The sequence below is a fragment of the Salvelinus sp. IW2-2015 genome, linkage group LG21 (assembly GCF_002910315.2).
Source record: "Salvelinus sp. IW2-2015 linkage group LG21, ASM291031v2, whole genome shotgun sequence".
Taxonomy (NCBI): domain Eukaryota; kingdom Metazoa; phylum Chordata; class Actinopteri; order Salmoniformes; family Salmonidae; genus Salvelinus; species Salvelinus sp. IW2-2015.
The window spans coordinates 1,347,057-1,364,512 of record NC_036861.1 but is presented as its reverse complement, the minus strand read 5'-3'; the positions used below and the strand labels follow the sequence as shown (position 1 = coordinate 1,364,512).

General features: G+C 43.6%; 3 protein-coding genes across 8 annotated transcripts; 2 read left to right on the top strand and 1 right to left on the bottom strand.

Annotated features, from left to right (window-relative positions):
* Positions 1 to 3,239: 3,239 nt before the first annotated feature.
* LOC111982297 (UPF0575 protein C19orf67 homolog) lies at positions 3,240 to 7,556 on the bottom strand. 5 transcript variants are annotated; one of them, XM_024013858.2, is made up of 8 exons: positions 7,276 to 7,556; positions 6,372 to 6,444; positions 6,011 to 6,194; positions 5,658 to 5,802; positions 5,211 to 5,311; positions 4,338 to 4,574; positions 3,955 to 4,123; positions 3,240 to 3,802 (listed from the first exon to the last, which is right to left on the bottom strand). In XM_024013858.2, the coding sequence occupies exons 2-8, from the start codon at positions 6,418 to 6,420 to the stop codon at positions 3,776 to 3,778; spliced, it is 912 nt and encodes a 303-aa protein (XP_023869626.1). In that variant the 5' UTR covers positions 6,421 to 6,444; positions 7,276 to 7,556; the 3' UTR covers positions 3,240 to 3,775. The 5 variants fall into 5 exon arrangements, with proteins under 5 accessions (XP_023869626.1, XP_023869624.1, XP_023869627.1 ...); XM_024013856.2 differs by having other exon boundaries at positions 3,962 to 4,123; XM_070433791.1 differs by having other exon boundaries at positions 3,609 to 3,687; positions 3,893 to 4,123.
* A 1,059-nt stretch (positions 7,557 to 8,615) lies between these two features.
* On the top strand, positions 8,616 to 11,980 carry LOC111982471 (uncharacterized). Of its 2 annotated transcripts, XM_024014041.2 has the most exons (6): positions 8,616 to 8,853; positions 9,825 to 9,995; positions 10,119 to 10,160; positions 10,252 to 10,447; positions 10,547 to 10,583; positions 10,695 to 11,980. In XM_024014041.2, the coding sequence occupies exons 2-6, from the start codon at positions 9,851 to 9,853 to the stop codon at positions 11,355 to 11,357; spliced, it is 1,083 nt and encodes a 360-aa protein (XP_023869809.1). In that variant the 5' UTR covers positions 8,616 to 8,853; positions 9,825 to 9,850; the 3' UTR covers positions 11,358 to 11,980. The 2 variants fall into 2 exon arrangements, with proteins under 2 accessions (XP_023869809.1, XP_023869807.1); XM_024014039.2 differs by lacking the exon at positions 8,616 to 8,853 and having other exon boundaries at positions 9,465 to 9,995.
* A 2,202-nt stretch (positions 11,981 to 14,182) lies between these two features.
* On the top strand, positions 14,183 to 16,088 carry LOC111982241 (uncharacterized). Its single transcript, XM_070433786.1, has 2 exons — positions 14,183 to 15,347; positions 15,623 to 16,088. Exon 1 carries the CDS (start codon positions 14,569 to 14,571, stop codon positions 15,178 to 15,180), a length of 612 nt encoding a protein of 203 aa, XP_070289887.1. The 5' UTR covers positions 14,183 to 14,568; the 3' UTR covers positions 15,181 to 15,347; positions 15,623 to 16,088.
* The last annotated feature ends 1,368 nt before the right edge of the window (positions 16,089 to 17,456 follow it).

The following is a 17,456-nucleotide window of genomic DNA, read 5'->3' as shown; positions in this document are numbered from 1 at the left end:
CGTGTTTCGTCATGGTCTACCTGCCGCCGCCCTACGAGGAGACGCTGACCAAGATCACACGCGCCGCCAGTCGACCAGTCGGAAAGAGTCCATGAAGATAGAAGACCTGGAGGCCCGGCTGTGTCCGGAGATCAAGTCCAGTGGACGCTACGTGTGACTGGGGAACACTGGGACTGTCTCTTAAATGGCCCCTATACCTATATAGCCCACATAGGGCTCTGATTAAAAGTAGTGCACTATGTAGGGAGTAGGGTTATGGTATCATTTCGGACTAGAACTAAGAGATTGCTTTGAAGGGACTCCATATACCAAGCTCTTTAGAATAAGGGGATTTCAATGGACTATGTAAAAACATCAGACCTGAGTTCATCTTTTGTGGGTACCAGCTTTCTACACAGAGGAGTGTGCAACTGCATGAAAGCTGGAAATTGCATTGACTGGCTGTCCAGGATACAGTACATCTAGATTCTCTAGAGAGGTATATGCTGACTATGTACAAACTGTAGGTCACAGTAGGCAAATAAATCTCCTTCATACAGACAAATATTAACAATTAATTTGCGTTGTTTTTATCTCCTAAATGTAACAACGTGATCCCATTTTTACTTCCACACATTGTATGAGACTACCATGCTTTCACCCTCCTGTTCCTGTGTTGATTTACAGTTTGTTCCGCTTGAGAATTACATGTCTTGCTTCGTCCATGTTTGATTTACATGATTCCCTGTTATGACTTAGAATGTCATGTGCAAAGTGCAAGAATGTTACAGAAGTCTTGTATATGAATACATGTATGTTATTTGAATTTTATTTCAATTGTATTTAAATGTAAGAAGGTACAAAGACCTAGCCTGGCACCATGTGTTTGACAGAAGGACGACAAGACTGGTTAGACTGGTACCCAGACTTACAAAGACCTAGTCCAGGTTAATAATTCCCTTCATTCCTTGGGATCACATCATGAATGTACTCCTAAAAACCTCAAACCTGATACGTTTTATAGACTACATAACAGATATGCATTCTAATTTACAAGTAATATGTTTGTACAAAGTGTTATATTGTTTTAAATAAAGAATAAGAAAAATATCTTAGCAGGGTTATGATTGAGAGAGTTCCGTCATGATATCACGTGATACAGTCTTAGCCACCTCATAAGCATCAATGGACTGCTGACCGTTCGACAGCTCCTCCTCCTCAGTGACCTCGAYCCAGGGAATCGACCACAGAAGAGCTTGGGTGTCGTTGATGATAACAGGTTTCTCCAAATAGACTCCCCCCTGAAAGGCTTGGGGATCTACTTGAAGAAGAACCTGGGTGATGATATGCTTAACGGTGGAACCAAGTACCACAACCTTCTTCGGCATGATCTTGTATGCAGTCTTCATCACGGTCTCAGTGTCTGTGAGGGCCGTTTGGAGTATGGGACATGTGCTAAGGTCAAGAGCCTCAACCTTCTTTGCCTTCACATAGAAGAGAAAGAGAGGCATTGCAATACTTTACTACCTATCACGTCTTGTAGTGTATTTCTTATTACATGTACAGGTTTAGTACTACACTTAGAATAAAAGGTGCTATCTAGAACCTAAAAGGGTTCCTCTGCTGTCCCCATAGGAGAACCCTTTGAAGAACCCTTTTTGGTTGCAGGTAGAACCCTTTCTACAGAGGATTGTATATGGAWCCGAAAAAGGTTCTACCTGGAACTAAAAAGGGTTATCTTATGGGGACAGCCGAAGAACCCGTTTGGATCCCTTTTTTTAACATTGTAGTATACAACAAAAGTTCACAAATACAGGATCCAGTCTTACCTTGTCTACCTGGCTGTCCAAGACCTTTATGACATAAACGTCAGAGGATGAGGGAGGATAGGGGTTCAGGGTTGCCACGAGGACCTCAGCCTTCTCCTCCTGGGCTTCTCCATCTGCCACCTTGTCCAGCAGGCTGTCCATGACCTCCCTGACCTCTTGTGGAATCTCCACCTGGGTCTGGCTGAGGAACTCCACCTGSAGCAKCTCATCTGACCTGATCTCAGGTTGRGCCTGTTTCTCTGAGAGAATATCTGCCGTGTCGCCACTCATCAGAGCTGCAGAACCAAGAGGCTCATGGGAAGGAACTGATGGCTTGGCCTTGTCAGTCAGGAGCTGCTGCCCCTCCATGGTTTACCTTCAGAATGGAAGAGAGGAAGAAGACATTAGTTCAAACTGTTCCTTTGTGAACTAAATGTGCAATAATAGGTAAATAAACAGTCTATGTGGGTGATAGCAATGGTGTACTATAATTCAGGGAATGGAAAAGTAGAGTATACCTCTCCTGGAGACTGGTGACATTGCTTGGTGACACGCTCAGCTCTCTTGAACTTCCTGCTCAATCTCATGGAGTCTCTGGTGACCCTTCACCTTCAGCATCTGTACACACAGTAGGAGTTTAATATTAGCATTGGAATCACACAGGACATTTTATGGCCATACAGTGTCATTTTGTTCAGGATATCAGATTTATCATGGATGTGTTCGCCCAAAACATATTAAATACTAAAGGACAACATCAAAGTAGATGCTTAAACACATGAGAACTATTGTATACCTAATGGCAAACCTACCTGCTCATCAAGGTAACAATCGACCCAAGAAGACCCTTGGATGGATGTAGAGTCATCCATATTTGCTCCAAGTTATCCAAAGGAGACCAGTAAGCTAGAAAATATTTATTTATAGAAAACTGAACTAAAACTTCAAAACTGTACTAGAACTAAATCCTAAATAAGAACTAACACAATCGAGCAATGCAACCAACATGAGTGGGTATTATAGCAGTCTGAATTCAGAATACATGTGTATAAATATAGAAGTATAGAATGCTCAAATTTAGAACTTTAGAATCTTTGGCAAACATAAGACATTGTGATGTCACAACTAAATGGTTCAAGTGAGCAAAAAAATACCTGCGGCAAGGAACAGCGCTAGAAATTGTTCTGGAACAGAAGGGTCTCCATTCTGAAAATACCTAGTTGTCACAGTGGGCTATTTTGCGTGATAGAACAGCACTGCAAACGTGAAATATTAATAAATTCAATCTTAACCATATGGCAAAATGTAATGTTGTATTACTCCATTGTTACAAACAAATCATTTACAATGTAAGTACAGACTGAGACCCCATGTTTTAAAATATTTATGAAAACACTATTTATTTTCAAAATATTTTTTTCTTTACAAAAATAACACTCCCATGCAAATGAATGACAGGTCAATATTTTTATTCTTATCATACAAAATGATTTCCAACACCACAATACAATAGTAACACACGCTCAATAAAACCTTGAATATGAATAGACAACATCAGATACAGTTCAAATCTATCACTAGCTGAGAGGGAACTGGTAATAAAACTTGCTGTCTTTATAAATGATATTTGTTTTTATACAGTAAGTAAGGAACCATAAGGAAAACATTTGTCATGGATGACTGGCTAGTAGGAACCAGAGCTATGTCAGTGTTCAGTCCTTCAAGTCCTTCCCAATAGTTACTTAGATTTGAAAACATTAGCCGAACATAACACAATGTAAAGCTAACAATAAGTCATGTTAAATCCTTTAAATCATTGAGACATGTTATGGCCAAAGGCAGTACTAGAACAGTGCTTGTCTCTGTATGTTGTTTCAAGACTGGGGCCTTCCACTGGGCTCTGTTGAGAAAACAACGCCCCCAGCAGGCAGTCAGTAGCGTTGCAAGAAGAGGGCTCCTCTCCTCCCAGACACAACAGCCTGTGGTACCTAGCCTGCGGAACCCAGCACAGCACCCTGGAACGAACACACACACGCGCATAGAGATGCACAAACACACACGCAGGAACACACACCGTGTTGAAGCTATATTAACATGGTACTTACTCTTAAGTATTCTTTAAACAAGTCAAAGATGAAAGAGTGTTGTGAAGCGATCTGAGTGTGACCTTGTACCAGTCGTAGATGTCATCGCTCACGGGGTCAGGATACGTTTGAATCCACTGACCGATTGACCACATCTTGACCATATTGCCTATAGCAACCGTCTCCCCTTTACCCTCTCCATCGCCCACCTCAGCAGGCTCCTCAGGGACGTCCTCGTAGCACAGGAAGTAGCTGCACGAGAAACACACACAGTCACACAGGCATTGAGAGATGCCATCTGATCGACTCTTCTTAGGCCTGAATTTCAAAATGCACATTGTCATCGAACATCTCAGTTCAAAAGAGTCCCAAAGTTTTCTTGCCACTAATATTACAATTATCGTTTATTGGCATGTTGTGCCTTACTTTAATCCTTTCTCTACCGCCCCCTCTCTCTCTCACTCACTACTCTGTGTTGGTGGCTCTCTCTTTCCCTGCCACTGGCTTGTCCTCCTCTGGATGTCCCTCCATCTCGCCATCCGTTTCCTGCTGTAGGCTCTCTCTGGGTCTCTCCACATTCCAGCGCATGCGTTTGMACAGGCCAGTGTAGACCCCAGCCAGGTACGGGGCTAGACGGCAGTACCTGTATATGGACAGCCCCACACTGTCTATCTGACACTTGCCAATGCAGAAATGGGAGACACTGGAATGGAGAGGGGGAGAATYATAGATACATAAATGGCTGGATGAAGGATTGTGGAATGAATGTCAGACGAATGAGAATAAGGGTTGACAAGTCCAAGAATCTGTCCTCTGTATATTTGCGTTATACTCCACAATGTTCCATTTGTGGATCTAAATACAGGTATTCAAGTAGGTGATGGTACATATCGCTGTCAGATGAAAACCTTGCAACTAAAATCGTGTTGAAAGCACTAACTCTTCTCAATGTAATCTGAATGTTTCATGACTCTAGGACCAAGAAAATGTATTCAAAACAGCTTCTGAAATTTCGAAATTGTATGTTTATTAAAAATAGTCTAATATGGGAGTTCTCACTTTCCTGAAAAGTGTCTGTTTTTGGAGATTAGGTTTTTACCTGACAGCGGCGATATGCGTTRGTATGTGCATCTGTGTGTTTGTGGTGGCTCACAGCCTTCAGATGTTATGGTGTAAGTWCCAGAGGCTGGTGGGAGGASCTATAGGAGGACGGGCTCATTGTAATGGCTGGAACGGTATAAATGAAACGGTATCTAACACATCTACTCCATTCCAGACATTATAATGAGCCCGTCCRCCMACAGCTCCTCCAACCAGCCTCTTCTGGTAAGTACAGTACCTTGCCGGCTCAGCCTCCTCCAGAGAGAGACAGTCAAAGGAGGCATAGGTCAAGACCAGCTGCTCCAGCCTCGCACACAGCTGCTGGGAGAAGTCTAACAACTGGACAGATGGACAAACACATAAATACAGGCAGAATAATAGACAAAATTACTCAATACACACCACTCTGTTTACAGCATCTCTTGATCTTTCTCTATTAGTTCTCAAACCTCTCATACGCCTATATTCTTGGCCAGAGTTGATTCACAGACATTTAAGTTGGTTTGAAGTGTAGAATTCATTTAATYTCAATAAAGAGTGCAAAGGGAAGGGATCACTGCCGCTACCTCACTTTCCAACCAAGGTGCATGAATTGAGGATAGAGCGGACACTGTCACTCAATAAAGAGTGACAGTTTTGTCCTACCCAGATTCAGATGAGTAGGGTTGAGTTTCGAGGCTCTTACTCGTGAGCGGATGTACATGGGTAGAGGAGTGCGCTGGGGCAGGGTGCTGCGAGCGGTCGACTCCAGGTAAGTGAAGTAAGGCTGACAGTTCCGCAGGAAAGTAGGCACCACGCGAGCAAAGTGTTCCCTCTGCAGAATGTCATACCTGCAGACAACACACCGACACACAGTTATGTCACAGGACAGGGCTTCATTATGTATTACTTTAACCCCTTTGATAAATAATAAACAATAACTTGAAACACTACTAGATGTAATTGTATAGTTTAGCCGCACACTTCATTGACTCACCTAACCTCTACCCATRATTACCTTAGACTACATTAACAACTTTCCTAACTGACTAACGTTACCTGTATAAAAGGTTTGCCTGATACTCATCCGCCTTATCCAACAGGTACTGTAGTTGCCGCTCAATGGCTCGGAGCCTCTGATGATGCATCCTGTTGATATCCTGGCATGACGACGTGAACTCCCAATCCGGATACCCTGTGCTGTACCTTTGGTCGCCACARGAGGGCGCCAAAGCACTACCTTCTACATGCGCCACATTGAGACATTTCGGGTAATTATTTGTTGACTTGAGTTTGATTAGCAAAATCAAATCAAATTCTATTGGTCACATACACATGGTTAYCAGATGTTATTGCGAGTGTAGTACGTTTTTCGTGTACATAATTATTAWGCTACCTATGCATTTTGACAGTAACTCACCTGTATCTGGTGATGATTCAAGATAATTTTTCAGCTCCCACTGTTCCATGCTTTCTTTGTAGCCTCAATACAGCTAGAAGGAATTGACATTTTAAACTATAAATGTAATAACAATTATCCAAGAAAACTATGTCAATATGTTACTATTCCATCTCCTAAAATATACTGGAATGCAGCCCTAGGAAAGTGAACTGGAACAAAGTATGACTGTTGTCTGGCAAATATTGTGTATCTAYTAAGGTGAAAGAAGTATCATACAAACTCATTCATAGAATCTACCCTGTAAAGACCTTTATTATACAGAGTCAAAATACTTATTGCCAACAAATGTGTATCTTGTGGTTGTGAGCCAGAAACTCTTGACCATTTATTTTGGTACTGTTCTTATGTCAGAAAATTTGAGTGAGTTAGAATATTTTATATTAATTTGAGAGACTCTTATATTAACGTTTTATTTTGAACCAAATGATATGGACCCTGACTTAACTTTCATTGCTAATTTTGTTGTTGTTTCGTGGTAGATTCTTTATCCATAAAATGAAGTGGGCAGAGAACAAACTCCTCTTCACATTGTTTAAGATAGAATTGAAATATTATTTTGCAATTATCAGTAAGTGTAAAAACAAAAAGTAATACGTACTATAAACCTTTTTGTACTTTGTATGTGTTGTTCATAAAAATAAAAATAATAACCAATGTTCGCTTTCGGTTGACACCTCGAAATTCTTCATCCTTCATTAGTTAGCTAGCTTTAGCTTGTTAGCTAGCTAGCAACTGCAATATAAGACACGGGTTGCTTGTGTGTTGTATTAATTGAACACTTTAAAAGATTTTATGAGGGTACTTAGCCAGTATTTTCATGAATTGAGGATAGTTAGCTATTAGCTAATTAAGTTACACCTACGCCACTTTCCGCACTCCTCTGAATCGTTGTAGAGCTCATGTGCGGCGCCTTAGAAGTTCCCGTCCCACCGTCAGTCCAGAACTTGACAAGTACGGTTCTCAATCGGTCTCAGTCTCCAGCCTCCTCTCTTTCCCTTGGCTTCTATATCTGACGCTTCGCCCCGTTTCAACTGAATTTGTCAGTTTGCAGGCTAGTCTAGCGCGATAACTACTACTGTGAGCGCCTGAAGCAAACACTAGACTAGAGKAAGCGGATTCCTCTGCTGGCCGAAAAATGCAACAAAAAAAACTCTTGACAGTTATGTGGGTTTATTTATATAGATAATTGGAGATAGGCAACCTTTCTGCCCATGGAGACTAATAAATAAATGATTGCATAATTACAAAAATGACCATAAATCTTACACCGCTGTCATTGTCAATCCAAATATTATCGTTTGTTTGACAACACTGGTATGYAAAAAAAATGCTTTTGATTTGTCAGTATTAGTATCTATACTAGCTACATGATTAAAGTTATTCTAATTCTATTATTCTAACTATATTATTCTAACTCTATTATTCTAACCCAATCAAAAGTTCAGAAGTGAGAGTGCGGAGTGCAGACTGATGATGACAACCGGCTCTAGACTTCGATTGATGGCTCTTTCAGTTCTTGCCACCAGAGAGAAACATTGACATATAAAACCCCACTGAATCAACGTGAATTGGATTACATTATATTTTAATKTTTTTAGAGATTTCGTATGTGATCAGAAAATGTATTAATCTCCCGGCGTGGTCACTGTGCGCTGTTGTAGTTGACGTAATCGTGTATAGTGCCATGACGTAATAATAAGCCTATGACAGTCAAGACATTATTAAGTTGATTGGGTCAGTTGAGTTGATAGTTTGCATAGGACAGTCATCCTCATGTTCAAAGACATTACTTTGCCTGGACAATAAATTATGTGTAACTGTAAGTATTGTACTTAAAATGTTCAAACATTTTATATAAACATATATTTGTTTATTATTTTTCTATCATTGTACAGGTCCAATCTGAATGATGTCTTAAAATAGAATGGGTAAGTCATAAACGGCTGAGGAGAGTTGTCTAAAGGTAAGTCTCATATATGATGAAAAAATGTTTATCTGTGTGTCTCTGTAATGGGGAAATATTTTTAGTAGTACAGCCATATTCCAGGGGTTTTAAAACCTCTCCTGAGGACCCCCAGACATTCCACGGTATTCCACAGCTAGCACACCTGATTCAACTTGTCYACTAATCATCAAYCTGTTGAATAGGTTTTAACGAGGTTTGCTTGTTTAGGGCTACAACACAATTGTGAAACATTCAGGGTTCCACAAGGAGAGGGTTGAAAACCACTGGCCTATGCAAAAACAGACTGATATGCTTTATGGTTGGAAAAGTGGGCATAAAAATGGAGGACTCAAGTGTAATTTAGTTCATTTTGTACCTATACCCCAGGCTGGGACCGTCCAAGCTAGTGTTGGAGAACAGGTGCTCCAGACAGACAACCATGATGGACCAAGGCTGCCAGCACTGGTGGACTGCACCAAGAAGAGCCCCCTAAAGGTTAGAAATGGCTTTGAGTTCTGTTGGAAAACGTTTTGAACAGTTCAGAGTGAAATGCGTATCTGTTCAATTGGAAAATGTTAGGTGTAACGGATGTGAAATGGCTAGCTAGTTAGCGGGTACGCGCTACTAGCATTTCAATCAGTTACGTCACTTGCTCTGAGACTTAAGTAGGGTTTCCCCTTGCTCTGCAAGGGCCGCGGCTTTTGTGGAGCGATGGGTAACGACGCTTCGTGGGTGACTGTTGTCGATGTGTGCAGAGGGTCCCTGGTTCGCGCCCGTGTCGGGGCGAGGGGACGGTTTAAAGTTATACTGTTACATAGGCATGCTGAATTCACTCCAGGAAACCTCTGAGAGCGGACTGGTTGGCTCTAAGCAACACCCACTTCAATTGTGATTGGGCTTTTAATGTGATTAAGCCCTGCCCACTTCCAATTTTGGTCACCCTCTTAGAAGATCAACTCCCGAGCGCCTGTCACATTCGTTTTGATTGGGTCTTCGGTCAGAAATTCTTTGCCTTAATTGGACATCTATTTTGATTGCTTCGTTGGTCAAGTGGATAATGCTGTCAATTATATGCTAATGATGTATAGGCCTAAGACACGCTTGTCCATTTTTGGTCAGTGAATGTTGCTAAACGTTCCGCCTTGCCGAACGAGCCCCTGGTTGTATAAGGACGCTTTGTTTTGAAATCTTTACGTGGTTGTAACTGAGAGACCAGTTGAGAGACCAGTTGTTGCTAATCTAGTAATATGACATGTTCRCAACCCGAACTCTGTTTAAAACAAGATAATGATGCATGGGTCATTTACTAGTTAGAACCAATAGCATTGGAATTCTGACTCTAATTCTGATTCTAATTCTAAGGATAAGCCTTATGTGACATGTCATTCAGTACCGTCATGTCTATGGTGAAAGAGGTGTTTTTTTTTATGGTGATATGATTTTGCTACTGATTTTGCCCCCTCAAGGCCCCAGGCTGACCCATCAGGCCAAGATGGCCAAGGCCGAAAAGAACGCCAGAGAAGCCATTGAGCTCAGAAAGGCTTGGGAGGCCAATGCAGCGGCGAAAAAACCAAGCCGCCAAGTCGTTGGTGTGTTGGCGCTGCCGCCACCTCTTCTATCTCCGAGGACCAGTTACAGTGAGTATTGATCACCACTTCCAAAATACCTGGATTTATTGATATAATTATAAATGAACATACAATATGGTGGAAGGATCAACTAATGGTTTGACTCTCCTCTTTCTGTGGGTGTCCTGCCAGCTATCAAGAAGGGCACTAAAGTGACTAAGGTGGAGACAACAGGTGGGTTTTGGTGACACAGTGGTTATTCAATCGAGTCATTGCCGTGGTTACTAGCTTGTTCGGTGGTAATTCTGATTGTCTTCTGTTTCAGAGCCACCAGACCCCTTGACACCTGAGGATGGGATGGGAATGAACTCCTCTCCATCTGTTGATGACCCCCTGACCCCAGAGACCCCAGAGAGTGATGTCACCTCCGATGCCACTTTTCTGGCGGACCTACCCCGTGAGATGACACCTGAGAATGTAGAGGAGGCGTCCTCTCTAGAGGACTTCCTGAAGTCTCAKCCGTGAGTCCTGCTCTGAACTGTGTTATGTGCAGTATAAAAATATATAATCTAGTTGCCAGTCCACTAACCAAGGATTCTTGTTTGTTTTTTCTTTTCCAGTCAGAGAAAGCTCCTCAGGAAGTTCCTCAAACAAAAGGTAAGTCCCCCATTTCTACTTCTTTACCTCATGCCAACAACAACAAAATACATGTAACTTAAAAACTAAGAGGAAATGATGTCACTTTAAGTTGTTGTATTTCTTTCTAAGAATGTGACCATAGAGGACCTGGAAAACATGTCCTATGCGGTCCTCCTGCCAGCGATAGCTCTGCTCAGGATCTCCAGTCCAGAGTCACTCCACTCCTCCTGCCGGGGGTCAGGGGTGCTGAAGATCGTCTCGGAGACGTTCCACCGGCGGGGCTCTGAGCCGAAGGGGAGGCTCCGGGGCGGGCAGCCCCCCACGCCCAATTCTGAGACAGACAAGGAGATTCAGGGTATAGCAGACATGGCTGTGAGTAACATCATGAGGAATGCCCAGGAGGACCTCTTCTCTGGTATGAATGACCTGGAGACCACCAATCCATGCATCACTCTGACCAAAGAAAAGCTCTCCAGCATCTTCTCAGTGCTGTTCAGGGATGCCTGTGGGAGTGCCCAGGAGGCCGCCAGACAGATCCACCACATGAGGTCCGGACGAGGCAACAACGGCCGGAATGGGAGTGGCCCTGGGTCATCACAGGTATCGAGCAGGTCCAACATACCAGAGTTGGCGTTAAATCTCTGTCAGCTGGCAGAGTGTGTGGATGCTCAGCCACTATCTCTGGAACATCCAAGTGTCCTGCTCCAACAGAAGTGGCCTGCACCCCCTTCCAGAGCAGGGCTGGATGGAGGAGCATATTGGTTCAGTCCTAGGTCAGTTGTCCACCATTGAGGCAGACATGGGCGAGTTAGAGAACTTCACCAGACATCTGCCACTGGCAAATGGAGACGACAGCTCATCCAATAGGTTGTCAGGGTCGTCCACTGCCTCATCTCCATCCACCTGCCGGTCTTCTCCAGATGAGAACTCAGAGGGAAGGGCCCACTACACCATTATGGCCCTGGAAACCCTCCAGGAGSGGGAGGACAACAGCTGGAGTCACTCTTGGTTCTCACAGAGATTGAGATGGTTCAACCTCTGTAATCAGGCAGAGGAGATGGAGAGGGTTTATCCTCAGAAAGACACACTCCACTCCAGCGTCAGTGTAAAAGAACTGGGGTCAGTGAGGAGGGCCAAGGGAAGGGATGTCCATAAAGCACTCAGTGAGGGGTCCCTCCCTGTCTTTGCCCTTCTTGAGGAGAGGCCAGGGGAGATTTGTCCGACCAGCACTTGGGACATGGAGCAGAACCAGCCTCCCAGCACTCCCACATCCAGCGAGGAGGATTTGTGGGACAGCAACTCCACATGGTCTCATGGGGTTGAAGAGGAGGAGGTGGGCAGCTATGTCGGAGAGGGGAGCTCCCTGATCCTGACCCCCCAGGCCTCCACTTCACTCTCCGATCATGACAAGAGGGCACTAGGTTAGTTATTATGTAGTCTTGTCTCCTTTTACCCCATTGTTATTATTGTTATTGACATTTACACTGTGACCAATATGTTTTGGGGTGAGGGTGCTGTCGATMGGGGAGGAAGTATTTTTCTCCGCTCATACAGGAGTAATAAAGGCCTAGTTCACTAATTTTGTGATAAAAAAATAAAATAATGCAGCACCCCTGATAAATCAATATATATATATATACTGTACAAGTCAAAAGTTTGGACACACCTACTCATTCAAGGATTTTCCTTAATATTTACTATTTTCTACATTGTAGAATAATAGTGAAGACATCAAAATTATGGAGTCATGTAGTAACCAAAAAAAGCGTTAAACATATCAAAATATTCTTCAATGTAGCCACCCTTTACCTTGATGACAGCTTTGCAAACTCTTGGCATTCTCTCAACCAGCTTCATGAGGTAGTAACCTGGTAGTCACATTTCAATTAACAGATGTGCCTTGTTAAAAGTTCATTTTTGGAATTTCTTTCCCTGAGCCAATCAGTTGTGATGTGATAAGGTAGGRGTGGTATACATAAGATAGCCCTATTTGGTAAAAGACCAAGTCCATATTATGGCAAGAACAGCTCAAATAAGCAAAGAGAAACGACAGTCCATCACATCTTTAAGACATGAAGGTCAGTCAATCCGGAAAATTTCAAGAACTTTGAAAGTTTCTTCAAATGCAGTTGCAAAAACCATCAAGCGCTATGATGAAACTGGCTATTATGAGGACTGCCACAGGAAAGGAAGACCCAGAGTTACCTCTGCTGCAGAGGATAAGTGCATTAGAGTTACCAGCCTCAGATTGCAGCCCAAATAAATGCTTCACAGAGTTCAAGTAACAGACACATCTCAACATCAACTGTTCAGAGGAGACTGTGAATCAGGCCTTCATGGTCGAATTGCTGCAAAGAAACCACTACTAAAGGACACCAATAGAAGAACAGACTTGCTTGGGCCAAGAAACTGTCCTTTGGTCTAAATGAGTCCAAATTTGAGATTTTTGGTTCCAACTGCCCTGTCTTTGTGAGACGCAGAGTAGGTGAACGGCTGATCTCGGCATGTGTTTCCCACCGTGAAGCATGGAGGAAGAGGTGTGATGGCGTGGGGGTGCTTTGCTGTGGTGACACTGTCAGTGATTTAATTAGAATTCAAGGCACAGTTAACCAGCATGGCTACCACAGCATTCTGCAGTGATACGCCATCTCATCTGGTTTGCGCTTAGTGGGACTATCATTTGTGTTTCAACAAGACAATGACCCAAAACACACCTCCAAGCTGTGTAAGGGCTATTTGACCAAGAAGGAGAGTGATGGAGTGCAGCATCAGATGACCTGTCCTCCACAATCACCTGATCTCAACCCAATTGAGATGGTTTGGGATGAGTTGGACTGCAGAGTGAAGGAAAAGCAGCCAACAAGTGCTCAGCATATGTGGGAACTCCTTCAAGACTGTTGGAAAAGCATTCCAGGTGACTACCTCATGAAGCTGGTTGAGAGAATGCCAAAAGTGTGCAAAGCTGTCATCAAGGCAAAGGGTGGCTACTTTGAACAATCTAAAATCTAAAATATTTACTTAACACTTTTTAGGTTACTACATGATTCAATATGTGTTATTTCATAGTTTTGATGTCTTCACTATTATACTACAATGTAGAAAATAGTGAAAATGAAGAAAAATCCTTGAATGAGTAGGTGTGTTCAAACTTTTGACTTGTACTGTATATATATATTGATTTATCAGGGGTGCTACAGCACCCTCAGCACCCCTACTTCCTGCAGCTATGACTGGGCTGTTTTACCCTCTCCTTTTTTCTCTTCTCTCTCCTGTTTTTTCTACTTTTCTGTAACGTGTTTTGTGACATGTTGTATGTGAGGCAACACTTTAAATAAATCTTGATTTGACTAGAGGCTGTCTGCCAGGTCCTGACTGCCTGGATGGAACAGATGCTGAACAGGACCTGCAACGACMATTACAGGGCCAGTGTCATCATCCAGAAAGGTACATTTATAACCTGTTTTACCATTATGACCAGTATAAACCCTGTAATAACCATATAATAACCGGTGTATTATCATTCTAGTAAATGTACTAGATACTTCATAGTGCTATACATGGATGTGGCTTCGAACCAATTCAGAATATGAGTGTGTTTTATTAGGACTGGCTTCTGGTGCCAGGGACAGGTTCCCTGACACGCCGTGTCCTTCTTCATCAGAGGAAGAAGAGGAGGTGTTCGCGAGTGTCATGACTGTCTTATATTTGGAGCCCTCCACCTCAACCAAGGCAGCATGGGCAGCTCCTACAAAGACCCTGGAGGTCAACCCCTGTCTGGATGAAGATGAGATGGTCCCTGACGACCACTCAGGCAGCATGGGCAGCTCCTGCCTAGACCTTGGAAGAAGAAGTCGGGGGAGCTGATGTCTCTGAGGTGAGTACCGGCTCCCTGACCCCCACCGAGGCCAGGCAGGACCTCCTGGAGAAGATTCCCTCTCTCCTACCAGGTGAGATCCACATCGAAGAGGACATCCCCCTACGCAGCAGTCCCAGGGACACCTTTATGAGCCCCCAAACCCTGAAGCTCATCCTCCAGGGCATCATGCGCCGACTGGAGGCCTCAGAGTCCCCCCAGGCCAGGAGGGCCAACGACCCCTTCAGGCTGATGAAGAATCTCTTTTTGGAGGTCCACCATGCCTTTAGGTATGCTGACATCTCTMTCCTCTTCAGCCTGGAGGAGAGCATCCAATTCAGMGGGGAYGATGCAATGAAGGCCATRGTGAAGGCTGCYGCTAAAAGGTTGTCCCTYSGCTCGGACTCCAACCGGGCTCAACTGCGCGCCGCARGCTATGYTGGCGAGGGAGCCATATGTTGCATGGCAGACACCATCGCGCGRGTCATAGACGACCACGCCCAGGACTGGAGTTCAGACGGCCATTTTGGAGCGAGGAGGAGCCGTGGTAGTGGGAGATCATGCTCCTCCTCAAGCTCCTCAAAGAGTGACATCACCCTCACAGAGGAACTCTTGGCCCAGGGGGAATCCCTGGAAGAGGACCAAGAGGAGGTGGCTGCGATCGGCGACAACAAGAAATGTGACTCTGCTAGCTTGGAGAAGGCCAGCAGCAGCTCCCTCTCCACAGACCTTGTGGACAGCACCTCTACCATTAACCAGTAGGTTGTTGAGTCATTGGGGCTGTTTGATTGTGAGGCACCAACTCATATCTGTTTCTCTCTCTACTAAGAAGACAGTGAAGGACGAGGCAATGAGGAAGTTAGGAAAGGGGAAGCGAGGTCGCAAGAAGACCCTGAAGAAGAACAAGGTGGCTCCCCTTGGCACTGATGGTAAGTCCTCCCTTCTGTCAGTCCACATGTCTKTTTATCTTCAACAAAATTATATTATTTCACCACCATTATTTCACCACCATCCCCTAACATTCCCACCATTGTAATGTTAGGGGAAGAGACTATGATGAAGTTATCAGGGCCTTATTCATTAAACGGAAGTAACAGAGGAACTTCCTTGAACTAAAAAAATTGTGTTTTTGTTTTCTGTTGCAAAGGWTTATTTTACGGTTTGTCCWAWTGATGTCATCCKCTGTTCTCTGTCACRTGTTCAGATACCGTGGCTGATGAGCCGGGAAAAAAACACTCTCCTCCTGCGGATTACAGCTGCCGTGGCAAAACTATTTTGCCTCCCCTGTAAAAAAAGAAGCGGTTAAAAAGTAATTGTGTGGGTATACCCACTTAGTAGGCACTTCAGTGCACCTGCCTCCTCTACAAACCCAGAGTCAACAGAAGAGGGAGACAAACCCCCCTACTCACAACACTTTTGATGATTCCAACCATACCCCCACGCTATGGTGGCGAGGGAGCCATCTGTTGCATGGCGGACACTATCACACACGTCATAGATGACCATGCTGAGGATTGGAGCTCTGATGGCCATTTTGGAGCCAGGAGGAGCCGTGGTAGTGGGAGTTCCCACTCCTCAAGGAGTGACATCACCCTCACCAAGGAGCTCTTGGCTGAAAGAGCCAAGGAAGCGGACCAAGACGARGTGGCTGATGACACAACTGGCATGACAACCCCCCCCCCCCTCCCCCAATAACAAACCATTACAAACCATGATGATTCCCCCCATAGTCCGGCCSGGARCTATTTAATTAAATAAACATGTCCTTGCATCTATTTTGAACCTCTTTTTTTMGTTCTTAACAGGCCTAATGTAGACTACAAATTCTTAAGTGCAAATTGATGTGTGTACTGCATCAATATTATGAGTTCACTGTGCCGGTCATTATAGTCAATCTAGGCTTTAACACTCTTAAGTGTATTGGTATTGACACAATAAGAGTTACATTTGAGTATTTTCTAATTTGGTCTTTCTGAGGGAATACATCTGCAATYTATATAAGTAGAATAAATCATGTTCTTGCCTTTGACAGTTTAGATCATTCAAATGTAATAACTTCAGGGTTGTGGAGGTCACAGTCTCTTATGACGGCTAKCAAAGACGGCTTCCAAAGTCCATCCTGCTTCCACCACTCGCTCGCACTAGTCCAATATTTTAACCTCTCCCTACCGGAACCTAATCGAGTAGCTGGCACGGCARTCATGTGAGATTTGGTTCTGGGTTGCAGAGATTATGGAGGTAAAAACAAGGTCTATGGCTGCGTTTACACAGGCAGTCCAATTCTGATCTGTTCCACTAATTGGTATTTTGASCAGTCAGATTAGSTCTTTTGCTAAGAATTGGGCAAAAGATCAGAATTGGACTGCCTGTGCAAACACKGCCTAAGACTCATGCAGGACCTGASCAGGAAAAACTCTGATCTGATAAACTGTCAAAGGCAAGAACATGATCTATACTACTTTGTACATTATACTACTTTGTACAGTATTTTTCATTCTAGATTAAGATTATTAGCAGTATATTGCAGATGTATTCCCCATAATATACTCCAGCAAGCAATAGCCTGGAAACTGACGAAGGTCAAATAAAATAAACTCCTGCCCACAAGGAAATAGGATGGAACACTTGATGTGAATGTAGGCTATGTTTATTTAGCCTGCTCATTACCGCTATCAGATGTAAGTAGGCTATTTCTGGTGTGAATTTTCATAGCCTTTGTGTGAMGTTTTTCACCTATRATCAACTATGACCAGGTGCTCCTTTGCTTTTCCGTCTCAGTCTCCCTCTGGCAGTATCAAATTCTCTGTAAYCAAATCTCCCATTTGCATGCCCTGAGATTTGTTTTTGTTTTATTCAGCTATAGTTTGAGTTTCTYCTTATGTAGGYAWAAGGAGGCCAATAGGGAAAGGGGATACCTAGTCAGCTGCACAGCTGAATGCATTCAACCGAAATGTGTCTACCGCATTAAACCCAACCCCTCTGAAGCAGTTGTTGTTGGGGGTTAACTGCCTTGCTCAAGGGCAGAACGGCATATTTTT